The sequence below is a fragment of the Periplaneta americana genome, chromosome 16 (genome assembly GCF_040183065.1).
Source record: "Periplaneta americana isolate PAMFEO1 chromosome 16, P.americana_PAMFEO1_priV1, whole genome shotgun sequence".
NCBI lineage: Eukaryota > Metazoa > Arthropoda > Insecta > Blattodea > Blattidae > Periplaneta > Periplaneta americana.
In genome coordinates, this window is record NC_091132.1 from 158,358,954 (window position 1) to 158,379,477 (window position 20,524).

Genomic DNA, 20,524 nt, shown 5'->3' on the forward strand with positions numbered 1-20,524 from the left:
ACTACTTCTGCCACCTAGCGGTAGCAGACACTACTACTAATTACTAAGCTGCAACACTAGGTTGCGTTGTCTAATGGTGGTGGAGATGATCCCAGGTGTCTACGTGTTGTTGGTGACAGCATTCTTCCTTTTGTATTGAATATTTCTGATGTCTTGTTCAACTATGGCTAACCAAATATCCGGAAGAATTAGACTAGGTTGACTAATGGCATTGTCCGAAAAACTCATATGTGCGGCTTCCTTGTATTTCCTCTGAGTCAGAGAACGCTCAGTTTGTAGGATTGAAGTAATTTCCCACTTTATTTTGTGTCCGGATTCAAAGCTGTGTCGTACTATTCTTGACTTATCTATTAAGCATTGTTTGAAGTTGTACTTGTGCTCCTTAACTCTTGTGGACAGAGGTCTGCTCGTTTCACCTATATACACGCGACCGCATTCACACGGAATGTTATAAATGCAGTCTCTGGTATCCATGTAATTGGGTTTGGGTTTGTTGTTGGACAGGATTCGGCTGAATGTACTCTCTGATTTGAAGACCGCTCTGATGTTATATTTCTTGGAGATTTTCTTGAATTTTTCGGAGGTGCCTCTTACATATGGGATAACTATGGTATTCAGGGGGTCAGGGGGGGGGGGATCGCTCTTGTTTTCTTGGTTATGACTTATGGCCTTTTTGATGAATTCTTGGGGATAACCATAGTGCCAACATACTGCAAATGACTTCGGGTCTTTCTTAATTATAATCTCCACCGAAGCCAGGAATCGACGATCAGTCATACAGAATAGCTGTACGTAACGATCCCAACAATAGGTTTTTTCTCTTCTCTCCTTCCTTCCACCTGAAGACGAAGGGAGAACCACCCTTCGAAACGCTATGTCTTAATTTTTTGATTCTGTAAGTGTGATGACCAGGGAACGGATTTATATGGACTAAAAATATATGAAATATGTAAATATATATGTAGTTATTTTTACCAAAATATGGAATTAAATATGGATTTTTACCAAAATATGGAATTAAATATGGACTTAAAATTATAAAAAAAATGACTATGTACGTTAAATATTGGTACATTTTAATCAAACTAAACAAAAAATATAATGGACGTACCTTATCTTCCAATGTAGTTTCAACAAAACACAATTTTTATTGTCTGTTACCATAACAATAGGTTACAAACATTTCTTTCAAGTGCTGAAAAGTGAATCTTCTTCTATTGTCTCTGAGGATAGATTTATACTGACTAAAAGAGCGTTCGACGTCACAAGAAGTAACTGGTACATAATTCAATTTCACAATGTCTGCTGGGGATAAGTCCAAGTTAATCTTCACTGTTGATTCACCACTCATCACAGCAACAACCTTTTGTAGTTCTTCATATCCAGGGTTTTTTGAAAGTACAGTGTCCACCTTAGCTCTTACTGCATCTGCAACTTTACCTCTACCACGATTCAGTTGTTCCACAGTACTATTTATAATTTCAAAACTTTCAGATAGTGAAAGGTGCCTATTTTGGAGACTTTTGAGCGTTTTTATGATGCATGAAAATGTATGCTGAATGTGAGCTAAGTCATTCTTCACACTTATGTCACAGGTAACTGTTTTCGCAGTATCAATTGAGACTGCATCTTCAGAGTCCAATGCAAGGAGAACATTGTTAATAGAGTCTATATGTTCGGCATAATATTCAACTGCTTCTAGCCATGTACCCCATCTAGTTAAAATTGGCTTTGGTGGCAATGGAATTTCAGGGTACATTTCTTTCAACACGTTAACTCTACTGGGAGCTTTGAGAAATACTTTTTTCACTGATGAAATCAACAAATCTACTTTAGGGAAATTGTCTCTGACCACTTCTGCCACACGATGAAATGCATGCGCCACACAAGTAAAATGAGTCAATTTAGGATATACAACAGATAATGCTTGTCCAGCTTTGGCCATATAAGGGGCAGCATCGCTAATAAAGAATAACACATTATCGTACATAATACCCTTTGGCCACAGGATACCCATAGCTTCGTTGAACAGTTTAACTATAGTTTTGTTATTGCACTTTTCTAGAACATCACAATGTAAAAGAATTCGTTCAGAATATTGTTCACTTAACAAACCGATAACTACATTACCAACAAGTCTACCTTCTTTGTCGGGAGTCTCATCAATGGAAACCCAAATTGAACTATGTTTAATTTCATCTCTTATCTTCTGTATTGTCTCATCGTAGATGGATGGAGCATACGTCTTCCTAAGTGTTGACTCATCCGGGATTGTATGTTGAGTATATTTTTCAAGGAATTCCCTGAAGACCTTATTCTTTAGTTTGTAGAGAGGAATATCAGCAGAGATGAGAGAACGGCACAGGTCGATGTTAAACTCAGATCTTACATTCGATGTTGTTGGTTGTGTTAAAAACAATTGTCTCTGCTTGGAATTTAGTTGTTTGTTGGCCTGATGTTTACTAGTTGTAATGTGTTGTTGCACCAGGAACTTTTGTGTAGATGATACTGCACACTGACACAAATTACAAAATAATATTTTATTGTCAGTTGATAAACCATCTTCTTTAAATTCTGAAATGTAACTTGTTAGTTTTGATTTTAAATTGACTGAATGACGTACTTTTGGCATATTTACCGTCTTTATAGTATGATTTACAAAACTGAACCTATGTGTACTCTGACTGGTATTTAACTGTTGAGCTGCACAACTGAAGTCTGTTAAAAATTTTAAATTAAATTAATACAGTTTTGTAACTTACTTTCCCATTGTTGATAGGACTGCTAATTTTCAAATAACTCTGATGTTAAAGGGATTACTGAACATGTGTTTAAATCTCTATTGTTGAAATGTATTTTTAAAAGTTAATGGAATTTTGTTTTGTTTTATTGTTAAACCTAATATAATATGGACTGTTTTATATGAAATATGGAAAATATATGGAAATTAACGAAAATATGTACTAAACTCTAAAATATGGAAAAATATGGAAAATAAAAGTAGGATTTTTCAAGCCTACACATTGTGAAACATAAAGATAATGCAAAATATAAATTATATTAGCTTTATAAGTAAATATGTATTTACATATAAATCCTTTCCCTGGTGATGACCATTCAAGGAAGAGTTCTGAATTGATCCACCCGTTCTTGGAACACTTGTAGCTGGCACCAATAGGTGCATTTTTTTTAAGAGTAGGTCATTCTTTTACGAGGATAAATCAACATAGGTGGTATGTAATTACCAGCAGCACTCATGCAGAAAACGCCTGTTATGGTTCGTCCTCTTTCCATAGAAATAGCAGCTCCCACTTTTTTTGCTCCCTTAGGTTCATAAGTCTTTGGGCACTTTTTTTTTTTTTGTACAATTGTAATGCCCGTCTCGTCAACGTTAAAAATTCTGATCCCTTCAAAAGTGTGTTTTTCCATAACTTCTTGTAAATTAGAATAGATGATCTTTATCTCTTCAGCATTAAAGGAGGCAATCCTATTTAGGCATGTTCCTTCAGGCTATCTCTATGTTAATGCAGGATTCCTTTTCAAGAACCCATACAACCAATCTTTTCCTGCCAGACCTTTAATTTCATTAAAAGTATGGGGAATCTTATTCTCCTCCGCAAACTTAAACGCTAACTGTCTGAGCTCAGTGGACGTTAAACTGTAAAATAATTTTGCCAATGTCAAAAGATACTCAGTTAATTCTGCCTCCACTTCATTGGTAAAAACAGGTTTACGGCCTAGACGAGGTGGGGCAGGCCGATTTTGCAGCAACTGCATTCGTAGGATTGACTCTGGAATGTTGAAACTTCTCCCCACTTCCCTTATTTTTCTCCCATCATTCCTAATTGCATCCAGAGCTTTTTCCAAATTTTCTGTAGTGTAGGAGTTTTTCTCCGTTTTCCGCGTGTAATCTCTTGGCATCTGGAGAGCAAAAACGAAATATTTTACGATTAATGTCGCGTTTTATTCAATTGTATGTGGAGGAATCGTGTGCATCAATCACCTTTCCTTGCCCACCATTACCCGACTCTGCTTTTAAAACATAACTCACTGAATCCCATTAAACTGATCAGTTATATTAGAAATCCAACACATGTGAAAACACAGTAAATACTATCATTTAGGACTATGTTTGGTTTATATATATATATATATATGAAATGATGAAATGATTAGCCTAAAAAATGTCCCGTTAAGGGCAAAGGCCTCCTCCTATAGAGGGAGAGCTCTATTTGTCTCACGCGGTGAGCTACTCCGCGTAAGAGTGGAATTGTTCAATTGGTTCACATTCTGCACACTTTGGCATTGTTCGCTTGTTTCTGTCGCACTGGTTTTAGTCGCTGTTCACTTGTCTTCTTATGTTTCTCCAGTCTTCCCTATGTCTATATATATATATATATATATATATATATATATATATATATATATATATATATATCCTAACACTGTCATATTTTGTAATATTTAACAATATTAGTATAGAATAAACATATTTTTAATTTCCTGACAAACTATAAAAACTGTCTTACAATGTTATTCTAGGCAGCCATTCATTTGTACATCAATAACTTTGGAACAAATTAAGATAAAATTCACGGTTTCTGGAAAATTGTAGCTTAGAGTAAGGTGTTCGAAGTGGCCACCATCAGCATCCAAACACTACCTATGCCGCCGAAATGCTCCACGAACTATGTTCTTTAATGTGTCCAGTTTGTTAGCTGCACATGACGTTAAATTTAGATTTGTTATTGTAGCGCATCCAGTGCAGCTGGCATTTCCTGATAAACATCCTTTAGGCTCCCCCATAGGTAGGAATTGGTGTTAGGTCTGGGACCATGCTGGGTACTCAACAGGACCTCCCCGACCTATCCATCATCCAGGTAGAGATTCATCCAGATATGCCCTGACATCTCGATAGTAGTGGGGTGGGGTGCCATCTTATTGCAGATAAAACCCTCTCGTCCCCATACAGCTCTCGTATGGCAGGTACAATTGTTGTCTGAAACATCTTGAGATATGCAGCACAGGTAACTGTGCCTTCAAAGAACAATGTTCCAATCAAACTTGGAGGACAAAGCACACCACACATTAAGTCCCAGTAATTTGACGATTTTGTCCTGATGGATGTGCGGATTTTCGGGTGTCGATTACACGCAATTGTGGCGGTTTACACTACCATTCAGTTTGAACTGTGCCTTGTAAGACCAGGCAAACTCCTCATGTTTTATAACCACTCACAGTACTCAATTCGTCTATCAGGGTCGTCCTCATACAGTGCCTGCAGCAGTTCTGGACTGTACACCTTCCACTTAGCAGTCTTCAAAATTCGCGGTATAATTGATCAACTCACTGTGGTTTCACGTGCACACTGTTTCACACACTTCTGTGGTGAACGTGTAAATTGTTACTGCTGCGGAGGTAGCTGCAGTTGTTGCTGTTACAGGTCGCCCGGAACGTTCTTTATGCACATCACTGGCTCTTATGGCTTCGAATTTGTGCCGAATACGTGCAATTGTTAGACGTGTCGGCAGTATTGTTTGAATCTCGTTCCATCAATATTGACGTACATCACTAATGTTTTCAAACTTAAAATACCACTTCCACATCACCTTCCAACCAGTGGCATAACTTTTTATAGTGGGCCCCCAGCAAAAATGATAATCTGGGCCCCTTCCCTTACTGCCATTTTTTCATAGTTTCATAATTTTATTTTTTACATCTAATTTGAGTAAAACAATTTAGCATAGCAAAATACTTCATTTTTAAACAAAATTAAATAAACACAACGAAAAAATTTAAATTATATATCTTCTATTTTACTAAGGCTATAATTATACAATAAAAGGCTTACGTAAGATAAATTTAATGTGAAGTTTAGTTCAACAAACGCGTTTCTCTTCTGGCCTTTTGAGAAGCAAATGACTCAATCAAATCATGTAGATCAAATCTTAGGGCCTTTTCACATTCAATACTTAATACAGTGAAATCACTAAGTCTTTCTCAAGTCATAGTACTGAAACACGGATTCGTTCCACCACAGGTAGTTTGTGTTTGATTGAGGTTATTTTAGTCAATTTCGAAACATATTTTTCAAGTTTCTTCCTTCTGCGCTTTTCTGCACCACTTAAATGTTCGTAATTACTTTTAAAAGATTTCATTGTCACAAAACACGAGAAAAATGATGAATTAAATTTAGTAACAAGCAGATGTGTTGCTATACAAAATTTCTTTATTTCAATGTGCGTTTACTGTTTATATGCTGCGACTACAGCTGCCAACATGATGACATGAAAATACCCCATGACAAATAATGTCTCCATCTATAAAAATCTCTGTCGCTTTTTCAATGTTGGCTTCACTGCAGTATGGTTGTGGGCCAGTCTACTGAGGCAATTGATGGGGGTGTATGACGCCAGTTGGATCAACGTATGCGCATCCTCGGGTCCAGTGATGGTGGTCGTTACCACAGATTTCCATATGCCAGGGACAAAAAAGAGTGGCTATACTTTACGGAAAATACATAATGTGGGCCTTGCACTGTAATCCGAACTCATTTCCAAATATGTGTCATTACGGTAACCACTGAACGTTTTTGGGCCCCGCAATGTGGGGTCTGCTGGGTTGTAATTTAGGCCACTGTTTGCATTCGTCATTTTATTTTCACACTACACCTGGGCGCTCATCCGGTCACTGCTAATTAACAACATTAAAATACAATTTCCCCGAAAATAAATATTTTTTCTCAATTTGTTGTGAAGTTATTGATGAACAAACAGTGTATACAACTTTTTGGGCTAGCAGCAAGAGCAATTTTCACTTTTCTTTAAAAATTACTTCTTAACAAAGTCAGAAGACTTCCAAAATGTTTTGAGCTTTGCATAAGCGTTTACAACTGTTTCAAGCCATCATTCAATGTCTGGCATAGTACAGTAAAACCCCGATTATTCGTCATCCTATTACCGATTGTGGGATTATCTGACTGTCTTTCTCTCCCTTCCTCCCCCCCTTTCTTTTTCTACAGAAACATAAGAAGTACGTACTACTGCACATTATATTAGTACCAGTACGTTTTCTTCCTAGAGAGTTTATTACAAGCCTTGACACCTACACAGTATGGTCTACTGGTCTACCAGTACGTTTTCTTTCTAGAGAGTTTATTACAAGCCTTGACACCTACACAGTATGGTCTACTGGTCTACCAGTACGTTTTCTTTCTAGAGAGTTTATTACAAGCCTTGACACCTACACAGTATGGGCTACTGGTCTACCAGTACGTTTTCTTTCTAGAGAGTTTATTACAAGCCTTGACACCTACACAGTATGGTCTACTGGTCTACCAGTACGTTTTCTTTCTAGAGAGTTTATTACAAGCCTTGACACCTACACAGTATGGTCTACTGGTCTACCAGTACGTTTTCTTTCTAGAGAGTTTATTACAAGCCTTGACACCTACACAGTATGATCTACTGGTCTACCAGTAAGTTTTCTTTCTAGAGAGTTTATTACAAGCTTTGACACCTACACAGTATGGTCTACTGGTCTAGCAGTACGTTTTCTTTCTAGAGAGTTTATTACAAGCCTTGACACCTACACAGTATGATCTACTGGTCTACCAGTATGTTTTCTTTCTAGAGAGTTTATTACAAGCCTTGACACCTACACAGTATGGTCTACTGGTCTACCAGTACGTTTTCTTTCTAGAGAGTTTATTACAAGCCTTGACACCTACACAGTATGGTCTACTGGTCTACCAGTACGTTTTCTTTCTAGAGAGTTTATTACAAGCCTTGACATCTACACAGTATGGTCTACTGGTCTACCAGTAAGTTTTCTTTCTAGAGAGTTTATTACAAGCCTTGACACCTACACAGTATGGTCTACTGGTCTACCAGTACGTTTTCTTTCTAGAGAGTTTATTACAAGCCTTGAGACCTACACAGTATGGTCTACTGGTCTACCAGTACGTTTTCTTTCTAGAGAGTTTATTACAAGCCTTGACATCTACACAGTATGGTCTACTGGTCTACCAGTAAGTTTTCTTTCTAGAGAGTTTATTACAAGCCTTGACACCTACACAATATGGTGTACTGGTCTACCAGTACGTTTTCTTTCTAGAGAGTTTATTACAAGCCTTGACACGTACACAGTATGGTCTACTGGTCTACCAGTACGTTTTCTTTCTAGAGAGTTTATTACAAGCCTTGACACCTACACAATTTGGTGTACTGGTCTACCAGTACGTTTTCTTTCTAGAGAGTTTATTACAAGCCTTGACACCTACACAGTATGGTCTACTAGTCTACCAGTACGTTTTCTTTCTAGAGAGTTTATTACAAGCCTTGACACCTACACAGTATGGTCTAGTGGTCTACCAGTGCGTTTTCTTTCTAGAGAGTATATTACAAGCCTTGACACCTACACAGTATGGTCTACTGGTCTACCAGTAAGTTTTCTTTCTAGAGAGATTATTACAAGCCTTGACACCTACACAGTATGGTCTACTGGTCTACCAGTACGTTTTCCTTCTAGAGAGTTTATTACAAGCCTTGACACCTGCACAGTATGGTCTACTGGTCTACCAGTAAGTTTTCTTTCTAGAGAGTTTATTACAAGCCTTGACACCTACACAGTATGGTCTACTGGTCTACCAGTACGTTTTCTTTCTAGACAGTTTATTACAAGCCTTGACACTTACACAGTATGGTCTACTGGTCTACCAGTACGTTTTCTTTCTAGAGAGTTTATTACAAGCCTTGACACCTACACAGTATGGTCTACTGGTCTACCAGTATGTTTTCTTTCTAGAGAGTTTATTACAAGTCTTGACACCTACACAGTATGGTCTACTGGTCTACCAGTACGTATTCTTTCTAGAGAGTTTATTACAAGCCTTGACACCTACACAGTATGGTCTACTGGTCTACCAGTACGTTTTCTTTCTAGAGAGTTTATTACAAGCCTTGACACTTACACAGTATGGTCTACTGTTCGATTCGCCGTACTGTATAACTTCTACTGTATATAAAGTATATTCCATGAGTGCCAAAACAAAACGTTTTGTGCTAAGTACCGAAAAAAAAAGTACAAATAATTGAGTGGTTTGGGAAAGGAGAAACTGCGGCTCAACTCGCATCAGAATACGAGCTTGATGTTACAATTGTGCGAGAATTAATAAAAATCAACAACAAAGTGTACAAAGTATGTAAATCTACAACACAAGATCTATATTATTCCTATCTTTCCTCTGACAGTGATTACAAGGAATTTCCTTGCCCCAGACAACCAAACTTAAATGAGAGAAATACTGATTCACTACCTAGCATGTTAAACACAAGACCAGGAAGGAAATTTAAAAAGTGCAAGTATTATGCACTTAATTTACGAAAATATTTTATGGTATCGATTATCCGACTTTTTCGATTAACCGTTGGATAATGGAGGTTCTAGTGTAAATGCTAGATAAGTAACAACACAATACCAAAGTTTGAAAACTTAAGATGAAATCTGTTCCTAGGCACAATTTACTCCGTGTATTCGAAATAATTCTCAGTTCCCTACCAGAAATATAATTGCGAATTACTATTTTAATTCAAATCTGAAATGAAATCTGTCGAAATTGCGAAAGTAATGGAAAATGGAAAAACAGTTAGTACAATTAGAGATTGTTTATAGGTCTGACACACTTAAAAATGCGCTGCTGATATAGCTATATGCTGACAGTGAACTACTTACATCAACTTCAGTTTTCACCATAGGAAAGCTAATAGGCACTGGTGTGGTGTCTTCAACCTTTATCTCTGATTTTATATCGTAACTCTGGTCCAGGCATTCTGTCTTCATGCCAGTCTCTTCCAGATGAGATAAATTTTCTTCCTATAGAATAAACAGGCATGAATAATTTTATTATCTATTTTAAAGATGATTTGATGCCTAACAACCGCCAATCTGGTTCTGCATAGCAGTCATCAGTATAAAGATAATTATACAGTATGGACACTTCGCGTCGGTACCTTTAATGTAGCAGGACTGATTTCAATTACCTTCAAACCAGTTTGAGCGTGAGATTCTGCGTTTTCCCTGGAGTTGGCATTGACATCACACTAGCTAGCAGTCAACACAGTGGAAATATAACACATACTATTATAATCTTCATCTTACGATGTTTGGATGACGTATATACGTCCGTTGATGTGCCATATTAATGAATTAAATACTATTATAGTCACAATCATGCCATGGTATGAAAGAAAAATTTCACAACCTCGAGCGGGAATCGAACCTGCGACTTCGAACTCGATAGCTCAGTGGTAGAGCGCCTGACCGGAGAACAGGAAGTCGCAGGTTCGATTCCCGCTCGAGGTTGTGAAATTTTTCTTTCATACCATGGCACGATTGTGACTATAATATTATTTAATTCAAACATACTATTAATACATCTAGGTACATTATGTACTCAAATAAAATAAATTGGACCGATGAAATAATAAATCCGTCATGAACTGTAATGTCTAGACTCTAGAGTTCCTTTATAATGAGAGTTGAGACATTGACCCCAACATCTATTAAAATATGTAATGATTTGATAGCAATGAAATTGGAAAAACAAAACTCCTATGAGAAGCAGAACCATATACCTATATTATACTGTATACAATTAATAAACGAATATTTGATACATCATTTTATAATATAATTTACTATATATAAAACATAAAAAAATATTATTACAACTAGTTTGTCACTGAGAAATAAGGAAGAACTGTTAACTTGAATTTATTTGAAGCAAAGCGTTACTGGATTATGCAATATGGTAGGCGATGTTTGGATCCTGTGTCTCAACCCTATACTCAATTATTATCTTAGCATGTGATCGATTACACTAACCTCTAGCACTTAAACGTGGACCTAAATGCCGGCGCACAGAGAAACAAGACAGGAAAATTCGCTTAGTGTCCATTCTATATAATCCATATTCGCTGCAGTCATTGTCTAATGTAGAAAATAATGTGCACGTCAGCAACAGAAGCAGATCTCAAATCAATGTAGTTTTAAGCTTTTTCACATACGTATATCATTAAAGTCACAGTTTTACTTGTCAATAAGTGGTAGGACATTAGAAGGCACCTGGCCTGAATATAATTATGTCTTAGAAATTATAACTCAAAACAAAATGTTACGGTTTACAGAGCAAAATCTCTCTCACATGACATCTAAGGTTCATCTAAGTTTGATAAAGAGGAACGAAACAAAACTACAGTTGAACTGTTCAATACACTTTTGGGAAGGATTGAATTAATAACTGTGTCTCGGAATTATTTGATCATGATGCAGGGTGAATAGCGGTCACACAGACTAGCTGAACTTCGTGTGAAAATTTCTTCGATGAGAGGAATAGAACCAACACACTTCATAATGGCAGGCCAATTCATGACGCCATATACCATACAGTAACAGCATGGGACTTTAATCTATTCTAGTGAATGTAAAGAATGAAGTGTATGCTTTTCTCCACTGTTCGACAAACACACAAAGAAAATGCATAGAAAGATTTCTGTTTACCTTTGATGAAGCCTTATTCTCTTCAATTCTGTGTGTGTTATCATGTTGTAGTAAGCTCAAGGGATCATCCTCAGGCTCCATCTTGATCAAATCCATCACAACTAAAAGAAGAGGTTATGTAAATGATAATGATTACAGAAACCGAACTGCTGAGAAACACAAGTTACAACGATAAAATTCGAATCGCACTTCCTTGTACACATTATCATACAATAGCTGTTTTATTAAAATTAATAATACAAGGTGCGGCAAACGAATCGGACTGTTTAAGAATGCTGTTTACTGAGCAACATGAAGGGTTATGGATATCGATCGACCGTCGTTTGTTAGCATTTTTTATGCCATTTTGTGAAATCATGGAACTATGGAGCTCGGAGCATCGTGCTTTCGTTATCGAGACATTTTTCAAGAATGGTGATTCAGTTGTGAAAACCCAGCATGCCTTTCGTCTCCAATTTAATGTTGGTCACCACGGAGCCGTTCCTGCTCGCAATACAATATTGAGATGGGTACAAAACTTTCGATTATCAGTATCAGCTTGCAAGAAGAAACCAGAAGGACACGTTCGAAGTGTACGAACGCCAGATAACACTGAGCGAGTAAGAGTGGCTGTTACGAGGAGTCCACATTGATCAACTAGACGACAGGCTATAGCACTGCGACTTTCAGACCGTTCTGTGCGCCGAATATTCCATTCAGATCTTAAGTTTCTTCCATATAAACTTATGATTGTTTAGCAATTGAATGAGGGCGACTATGTCCAACCAGGACGTTCGCCGAGAGAACGATACAAATTTTGGCTGACGAAGTTGTGATGTTCATGAGTGACGAGGCACATTTCCATTTAAATGGTTATGTTAATAAGCAGAACTTTAGATGCTGGGCTCCCGAAAATCCTAACGAACTACAAGAGTGTCGGCTTCACTGTGCAAATGTTACAGTTTGGTGTGCTGTGTCTAGATGCTGCGTCATAGGCCCTTATTTTTTTAGGAGAACGGGAACACTGTGACAGCGAATGGTATGTCGAAATAGTGAGGATATTTCTTCAACCAGAACTGCGTAGGCGTCTAAGTGGGATTGATAAAACAAATTGTATGATTTCAGCAAGATGGTGCCACGGCACATACGGCAGAAAATTCAGCGACAGTTCTACACCGCATGTTTCCAGGGCACATCATTTCTCAGCGTGGTGACATTCCTTGGCCTACCCGCTCGCATGACCTTACCGTCTGCTACTACTTTCTGTGGGGTCCAAAGTGTAAATAAACAGGCCCTAAACAACTGATGGCCTGAAGATTACCATTGCCCAGAAAATCGCCAACATTGATGGCGAAATGTTGGCAAGAGCAACACGCAACTTAAGGGAGAGACTTGAAGAGTATATAGAGACAGACACCATTTGAAGGACATAATTTTCAAGACAATCTAAATGTATGTCAAAAAAAATGGCATACTTAGCCAATTATTTTGGCAGTAATAGATTTGTTCTGATAGACATAATTACTGAGTTATTTCCATTTGAAAATCGTCCGATTCCTCTACCGCACCCTGTACAACTCTTACATTTCCGATATAGTTCCACTACGAAACAAATATCACTTAATATCATATCGACATTCGAACAATGTCTGACTTTTTTATGAAATAAACGACGATACTTAATATACGTTACAGGTATACCTTTTGTGTAAGCAATGATTTCAATGTCAGTAGTAAGGATTAGGTAATTAGGCTAAATTCTGGATGACATTTGTGCTGAGGTAGTTTCGGTGATTTCGGAAGTGAAAATCGTTGAATGTATAACGAATTTTCTGTCGAGATCGTATATGCAAGTCATAACAAAAGTTTAAACTAACCAAAAATAACGCGTCATATATTGGTGTTATATGCAACGTATATACGTGGAGTACGAAGGCAACTACCTCAGCGCTAGTTTAACCATACAGGTAACTGTAACTGCTATAAATAGAACTTTTCAAGGGGCCAGTAGCGAAAACGAACTCTTACATAAACATGTGCATTTCATCATATTATAATCAAAGTAGGATAATGTTAACTAACAAAAATAACAGTAAGAATCACACTGTAGGCCTACTTTCTGTCATTAGGCATGCTGATATTTATCCATTTGTATGTATTTAACCATAATATCCTGTTGACTTATATTTGCCGATTTTGTACTCACAATAGGAAATGCGTGAAAATCTGGGGTTTACTTTACTCTTTCGTAAAAAATTACAATATAATTTTGTATCGGGTCTCCCTGCAATCATCCTTCCACTCATTCAATCAAATTTTTTTCTCACTTCCTTTATGTGTTACAAATATTTCATTTTAATTTTCCTTATGTGCAGCCGCCAGGATTCCATCCAAGAACCTATGAATTTATTCCCAGACGCTTTACCACTACACTATGAAGCAATTTTAAAAGTCTTCCAAATATATTTCACTTAATATTATTTGTTGTTTATAAATACATATCAAGAGATGACGCCAGTGATGTGTCAGAGGACGAACAATTGTTTTATGCGTTTGAAGTCTCATTAGTGTAATACGTAGCTTAAAGAAGATACGTACATGCAATGGAGGAGGAAAGAAACTGGCCTCCCTACAGTATTTTCGGTAATTTCCTAGAAGACGGGCAAAATCCAACATGGCTGACGGAAACTACCAAAAAAGTTCTGCCACCTATGGAGTTCAAATGCCAACAAACATCACAGAACCAAAGATGGAAAATCAAACATTAATTCATATTTTTTAAGAAGAACAAGCGTTTCAAATAATGAAAATATGTTTCATTTTTCATCTTTGATTTTTTTTTTTTTTGTGTTTGGTGGCATTCGAACTTCATAGGTGGCAGTACTTTTCTAGTAGTTTTCGTCCGCACTTTATAGGACTCAAGGAAATCTGAACATAAATCATGCAAGCAACAAAGGACTGAACCAACACTTTTTCGTACAGTGAACTTCGCATAACTAAACCATGTAATTACACAAAATGAAATTCTCTTCGAACACTTATTACACCTAAACTTATATGGGAAATTCAGTAAATAATTCCTTGGAACCATAGAAACAGGTTTTTCCTCAACAATCGACACAATTCTTATTCAACAGCGAAAGAACTAAACCAAAATCGACACAATGTTCTATGTATACAGATCTTTCAACAAATATCATAAAAAACAAACTTTCAATAGCTTCAGCCATCAAACACAATATAACACCATTCACATCAAACAACCAAGAACAAGTGACAATGTCATTACCCATTAGAAATTAACAAAAATTCTAGAACAAATGACAACTATAACCAATCAATAAAAAGAATATCACGGCGACACCTACTATAAAGACCTACAACTAACATAAATGTCACTAAAAATCACTAACATTTAACTCTAAAGTTAAAAAAATTGCTAATACTTACTACATCCAACCAGGTGCCCGTGTTCTATGAAATGATACCGTATTTTCTCCTGGCCTAGTTGCCTTGTTGGTCTCACGTGGGAGATTCAGAACTGTTTTCGAACAGTTGGCTAAACAACAAGTTGACGCCAGGTTATACGTCACTTCCTGGAACAAAAGTTAGTAGAAATTCCTTTGTATTAGCTAAGTCTCTATCTAATTCGGAATGCAATTTTGTATTTGTAAACCCTTAACCTCCAGTGGCTCATAATAAAAAAACAGCATTGAAATAAATGAAATACATAGGGGGGAACAAGTTATAAATATGTGGAGTTAATGTAGTGGAGCAAAATGAATCTGTGGTAAGTAAAATTTAATTTTATAAATCAAATTTATTTATGCATTTAATAAATAAAACTATGCTGTAAAATAATGAAATTATATTTGTCATATTTTACATTACTTAGCCACTGATGAAGGTTATCATTTAAACAGTCCTTATAAAACCAATTCATAAACATGAAAACACAAAGGTGAAGCAAAAGCACGTCGGAAAACTCACAGAGCAAACACGTATAACGTGAGTACAAAACTGGCATATGACTGAATCCCGTATTATGCTTAATTACCCATTTGTATTGTGGGAAAATTGTTTTCAAAATACATGCTTTATAATTCTCCCACTGTTCAGTTCTCGTGACATTTTACTTTGATGTCGATGAAAAATTTGCAGCAGTGTACAGTTCCTGGCCATATTAATAGAACCATTCCTGAATTTTAAAACAATTGAAGTTATTAAGTCGCACACCGTGCAAGACACGACTTTTTCCTTAAATACATTATTTCTAATCATTGATTATGCCAGCTGCATATGTTCACATCATGAAAAGCAACTCTTTCATTTCTAGGGAATTACTTAACTGTTAAGGGTGTTAGAGTGTTTATATTAGATTACATTATCTTTCACAAATTCAATCTTAGTGAGATATTGGATTGCTTTGCAGTAATGAAGTACCGGTATCCTAGTGCTTTTAGTTTATTACATATTGCTCACTGTACTTTATGGAGTGACTTTGTCAGTGTTCGTTATGGGCAAAATCAGCATCTCACGACTAGGGAGAAATCTCGGGTTGCAGCTTCAATCCAGAACACAGAATTTCTCACAAAGAGAAACTGCGAGAAAAGTTACGATTTCTCAAGACTCTTGTCAACCGCATTAGAAGAAACTGGAAACAGCAGAAGATTTATCTCATCATGTAGAAAAATGCCGTTTAAATAGAAAAACATCTCTAAGATATATGACAGAAGAATTCTCAATATATGAAGGAAAAAAAAAACAGAAAAGAGCATTTGTTAGTTGACAGCTAAGATGGAATGTGAAGAACTGGTTATTTCTGAGGCAGCACAAGAGATTGTACGAGTAAGGCTACAAGTGGTGCATGCATACTAATCTTTTTTTATGATGGATGCAATGATGAAGATGGGTAAAGCAGCACTATGAAAGATTGGAAAATAATAAACATTTTCCATATTGTAATACATATATGTATAGTTCCCATCTAACTGTAAAAACTGTTCAATTTCAAAGTTTGTAGGTCTGAATGCATGGTGAAGCATTCAACATCGGTCATGGTGTAGTCAATGATATCAGAAAAGGTGCAGGTCGAATGTAAATTGTTCAGTAAACAATAAAAGAGGACCAGTGTGGCAATGTGTTGGACAACGACTAATTCCACAATTAAGAGACTGCTTTCAAAATGGAATGATATACGTATTTATGCCTGATAGGTCAACTTGTCACACTGATAAAAGAGTGAAAGCCTTTCTGTCAGAAAAACATCTGTGGCTTGCCTTGACTTGGAAATTCTCTGAATTTTAACAAAATCGAAAATTTGTAAGGGCTGGTGAAAAGAGGAAATGGCTATACAGGTTATTACAACCAAAGTACAACTAGTTGAACGCCTACTTCAGGTTTAGAAACACAATAATAGAATCCAGTAAGTTATACAAGCCAGTATTGAGACTATACCATGCAAATTTGAGGTTATTTTAAAGTAGAAAGAGTGCTCATAATTATTATGTACTTCACATGAAGTTATTATAGAGCATTTTGCAATTATGTAATCAGAAAATATGAATATTGTTTAAAATATATTCCCAAATTAAATGAAGTAGCGATAATATAGCTGAATTTTTAAATACGCAATTTCAGTAAATGTTGAAATAAAATGAAGTCACACATGTAAGGTCAATTAAACAGTGTTCATGGGTTAGATAATAAACATACAATATATATATATATATATATATATATATATATATATATATATATATATAATGCGAAATTTCGCATTCTGCCTTTAGTGAACATATATTTAATAATCAACATTTTTTACAGATATTAACACAGACATGGAAATCTTACACACTAACAGGAAAGATAAACTATTAAACATTTTAGAATCTATTGAAATATATAAAGACAATTTTGTTAACTCTCAAAATTTAAATGATAAAGCAATTCATGAAAAAAACATTCTTTTTGACCTTTATATTACTTCCGATTTGAACAGGAAAAGATTAACGTAGTATCAGCCAACGCAATCTCTGTCCCTTCTTTCATCGTAATCAGTCTGCTTTAAGCCACGATACATCGCGATTGAACACCTGAACCAGCGGTGAGTCTTGCGTCCAGATTATAATTCTGTCCATTCTTCTTTTTCATTTACTCTTCGTACTTTTTAATACATGATGCATGTTTTTTACTGTTAGATAGTACTTACTTCTTATGATGTTAATTTCTTTTATAAATACCAGTATTATCTATTTTAACCTTTGATATATTTTATTCTTTTTTAGTTTTGAATAGAACACACACTGGCCATTAAGCTCTTAACCTTTTTTTTTTTTATTATTTTAGTTGGTTATTTAACGACGCTGTATCAACTACTAGGTTATTTAGCGTCGATGAGATTGGTGATAGCGAGATGATATTTGGCGAGATGAGGCCGAGGATTCGCCAGAGATTACCTTGTATTCACATTACAGTTAGGGAAAACCTCGGAAAAAACCCAACCAGGTAATCAGCCCAAGCGGGGATCGAACCCGCGCCCGAACGCAACTTCAGACCGGCAGGCATGCGCCTTAACCGACTGAGCCACGCCGGTGGCTCTTAACCTTTTCTAGTCTTATAAGAATTAAATATTAATATTCAGACATCATATATTTTTTGTACTTTATTTTTTAAACATAACTGTCCCTGAACCTTATATATGTTTATTTTCCTTTTGCAGCCGTGGTAATGTCAGTGAAGATGGAGGGGCACCCTCCGAAATATGTCTCAATTTTACCAATCTTAATTATCATCATTTGTAAAGTATTCATACAACTGTATTTTATATATATATATATATTGTATGTTTATTATATAAAATGAAATGTTTGACAAATTGCAGGTGATTCTATTAACGTGGCCAGGTACTGTACACTAATTAGGGTAATTAAATATTACCATTTTATGACTATCTGAAAAACATAACGCAATGAACTGAGATTCCGAATAGCGAATGAGTCAGTGTCCGCTATCATACCACGTATCAGAATAAAATAAACGTAGTAACTAAGTTTAAATCTCGTTTTGACATTATAAGTTAATACTTTTTGCGAGATACCAGGATCAGTAAAATAACGGTACCGATAGTGATGTAAACACATAATGTAATCTATTTATAATTTTCAACAATGTTACATCCACCAAAAGGATCTCCAGCGAATAGAGATTACAAAGAATTGACACTGAGCGAATTTTCCTGTGTTTTGTTTCTCTGTGCGCCGGCGTTTAGTTTCAATTTCAAGCGTTAGAGGTTAGTGTAATCGAGCACACACTAAGATAATAATAGAGTATAGACACAGACTGTGGTATAGATACAGTCCAGTATATACAGTTACGAAGCTTGAGTTGTGAGGGTGCTAGGAACAATAGATTGTGCCGATACTATTTAGCATTGTCTGTAATGAGGCGATATTAGCGATCCTAGTGGTTAGCAACTATCTATGGATGCATATTTACTACGTATCGAGCTTCGTGACTGTATATACTACACTGTGGTATAGAGTTGAGAAACAGGATCCAAACATCGCCTATCTTATTGCATAATCCAGTAACGCTTTGCTTCAAATAAATTCAAGTTAACAGCTTTTCATTATTTCTCAATGACAAAACTTGATATAATAATTTTTTATAGTTTATATATAATAAATTATTCATAAAATAATATAGTACATTATAAAATTATGTATCAAATTCGTTTAATATTTGTATACAATATAATATAGGTATATTCTTTTACTTCTCATAGGAGTTTTATCTTTCCATTTCCAGTGCTATAATTATATATTTTAACTGTTGTTGTGGTCAACGTTTCAACAACTGTCTTATAAGGAACTCTAAAGTCCACACATTACAATTAATGACGGATTTATTATTTCATCGGTACATTTTATTTTGAATAGGCCTACATTATGTACCTACATGTATTAATTGTATGTGTTATATTTCCGTTGAGTCGACTGCTAGCTGGTGTGATATCAGTGCCAACTCCTGGGAGAAAGCAGAATCTCACGCTCAAACTGGTTTGAAAGTCACTGAAATCAGTCATGCTACATCAAAGGTACCTACGCGAAGTGTCCATACTGTATAATTATCTATATGGTGGGATCTCCTTCCGAGCTATCAACCAAAACTTTATTGCCATAGAAAACGGCAAGACACGAGGATCAAACGGACCGTGAAAGAGGTGGCTATGAAGCTAGAGTAGCCAGGATAATAAGCAAATACTCTCTAACATTAATATTGGTCGGCGCGCCTGGCAAAGAACGCGGGACTCTCGCCTACGACCACGGATAAATCGTTTGAAAAGGGAAATTTCTCAAAAAATAAAAGATCAGATTATCCAAGCCTGGACACAAAAAGTTAGTAAATTAGATACCGATAATATGAGCGAAGTGTGGAAAATCACAAAGTTCTTCACTAAGTCATATAGTAATATCCCTCCCATCCAGCACAATGGGAGAACGTATAATAGTCCAGAAGAGAAAGCTACGGTTTTTGCGGAAGTCCTCGAGAACTCCTTCAATCCACATGGTGACATGTATGACAGACAAATACATGACCAAATAACACAAACCACAACTAGGTACTTACATAACGTGGACCTCAACAACAACGACGCACCACAGATCCGTCCTGCTAGTGTTCAAGAGGTAAAATGGCAAGTCAGACACTTGCCAAATAAAAAAGCTCCTGGCCCCGATGGCATACAGGCTGAAGTAGTGAAAAAGCTATCACAAAAATCGTTTAAATTACTTACAAATATCATAAATGCTATCTTTCGGATAGGCTATTTTCCTAATATTTGGAAACACTCGCACATTATTCAAATTCGTAAGCCAGGAAAGAATAAATCTGATCCACATAATTATCGCCCCATTAGCTTACTAAATGTTTTAGGGAAAATTGCGGAAAAGATCATACAAAAAAGATTGAAATCCGAACTCGG

At 36.2% G+C, this 20,524-nt stretch overlaps 1 protein-coding gene across 5 annotated transcripts in view; it reads right to left on the bottom strand.

Moving 5' to 3' along the window:
* LOC138691550 (gastrula zinc finger protein XlCGF17.1-like) overlaps positions 1 to 19,719 on the bottom strand; it is a 33,264-nt gene extending 13,545 nt beyond the window's left edge. For 2 of the 5 annotated variants that reach the window (XM_069813602.1, XM_069813607.1), the window contains exons 1-3: positions 19,498 to 19,713; positions 11,560 to 11,660; positions 9,733 to 9,873 (exon numbers count right to left, since the gene is read on the bottom strand). In XM_069813602.1, coding sequence (XP_069669703.1) covers positions 9,733 to 9,873; positions 11,560 to 11,660; positions 19,498 to 19,624 — 369 coding nt within the window. In that variant the 5' untranslated portion in view covers positions 19,625 to 19,713. Of the gene's footprint in view, positions 1 to 9,732; positions 9,874 to 11,559; positions 11,661 to 14,988; positions 15,135 to 19,493 lie in introns of all 5 variants that reach the window. The other 3 variants (XM_069813606.1, XM_069813604.1, XM_069813605.1) reach the window with 3 other exon arrangements.
* Positions 19,720 to 20,524: the final 805 nt, after the last annotated feature.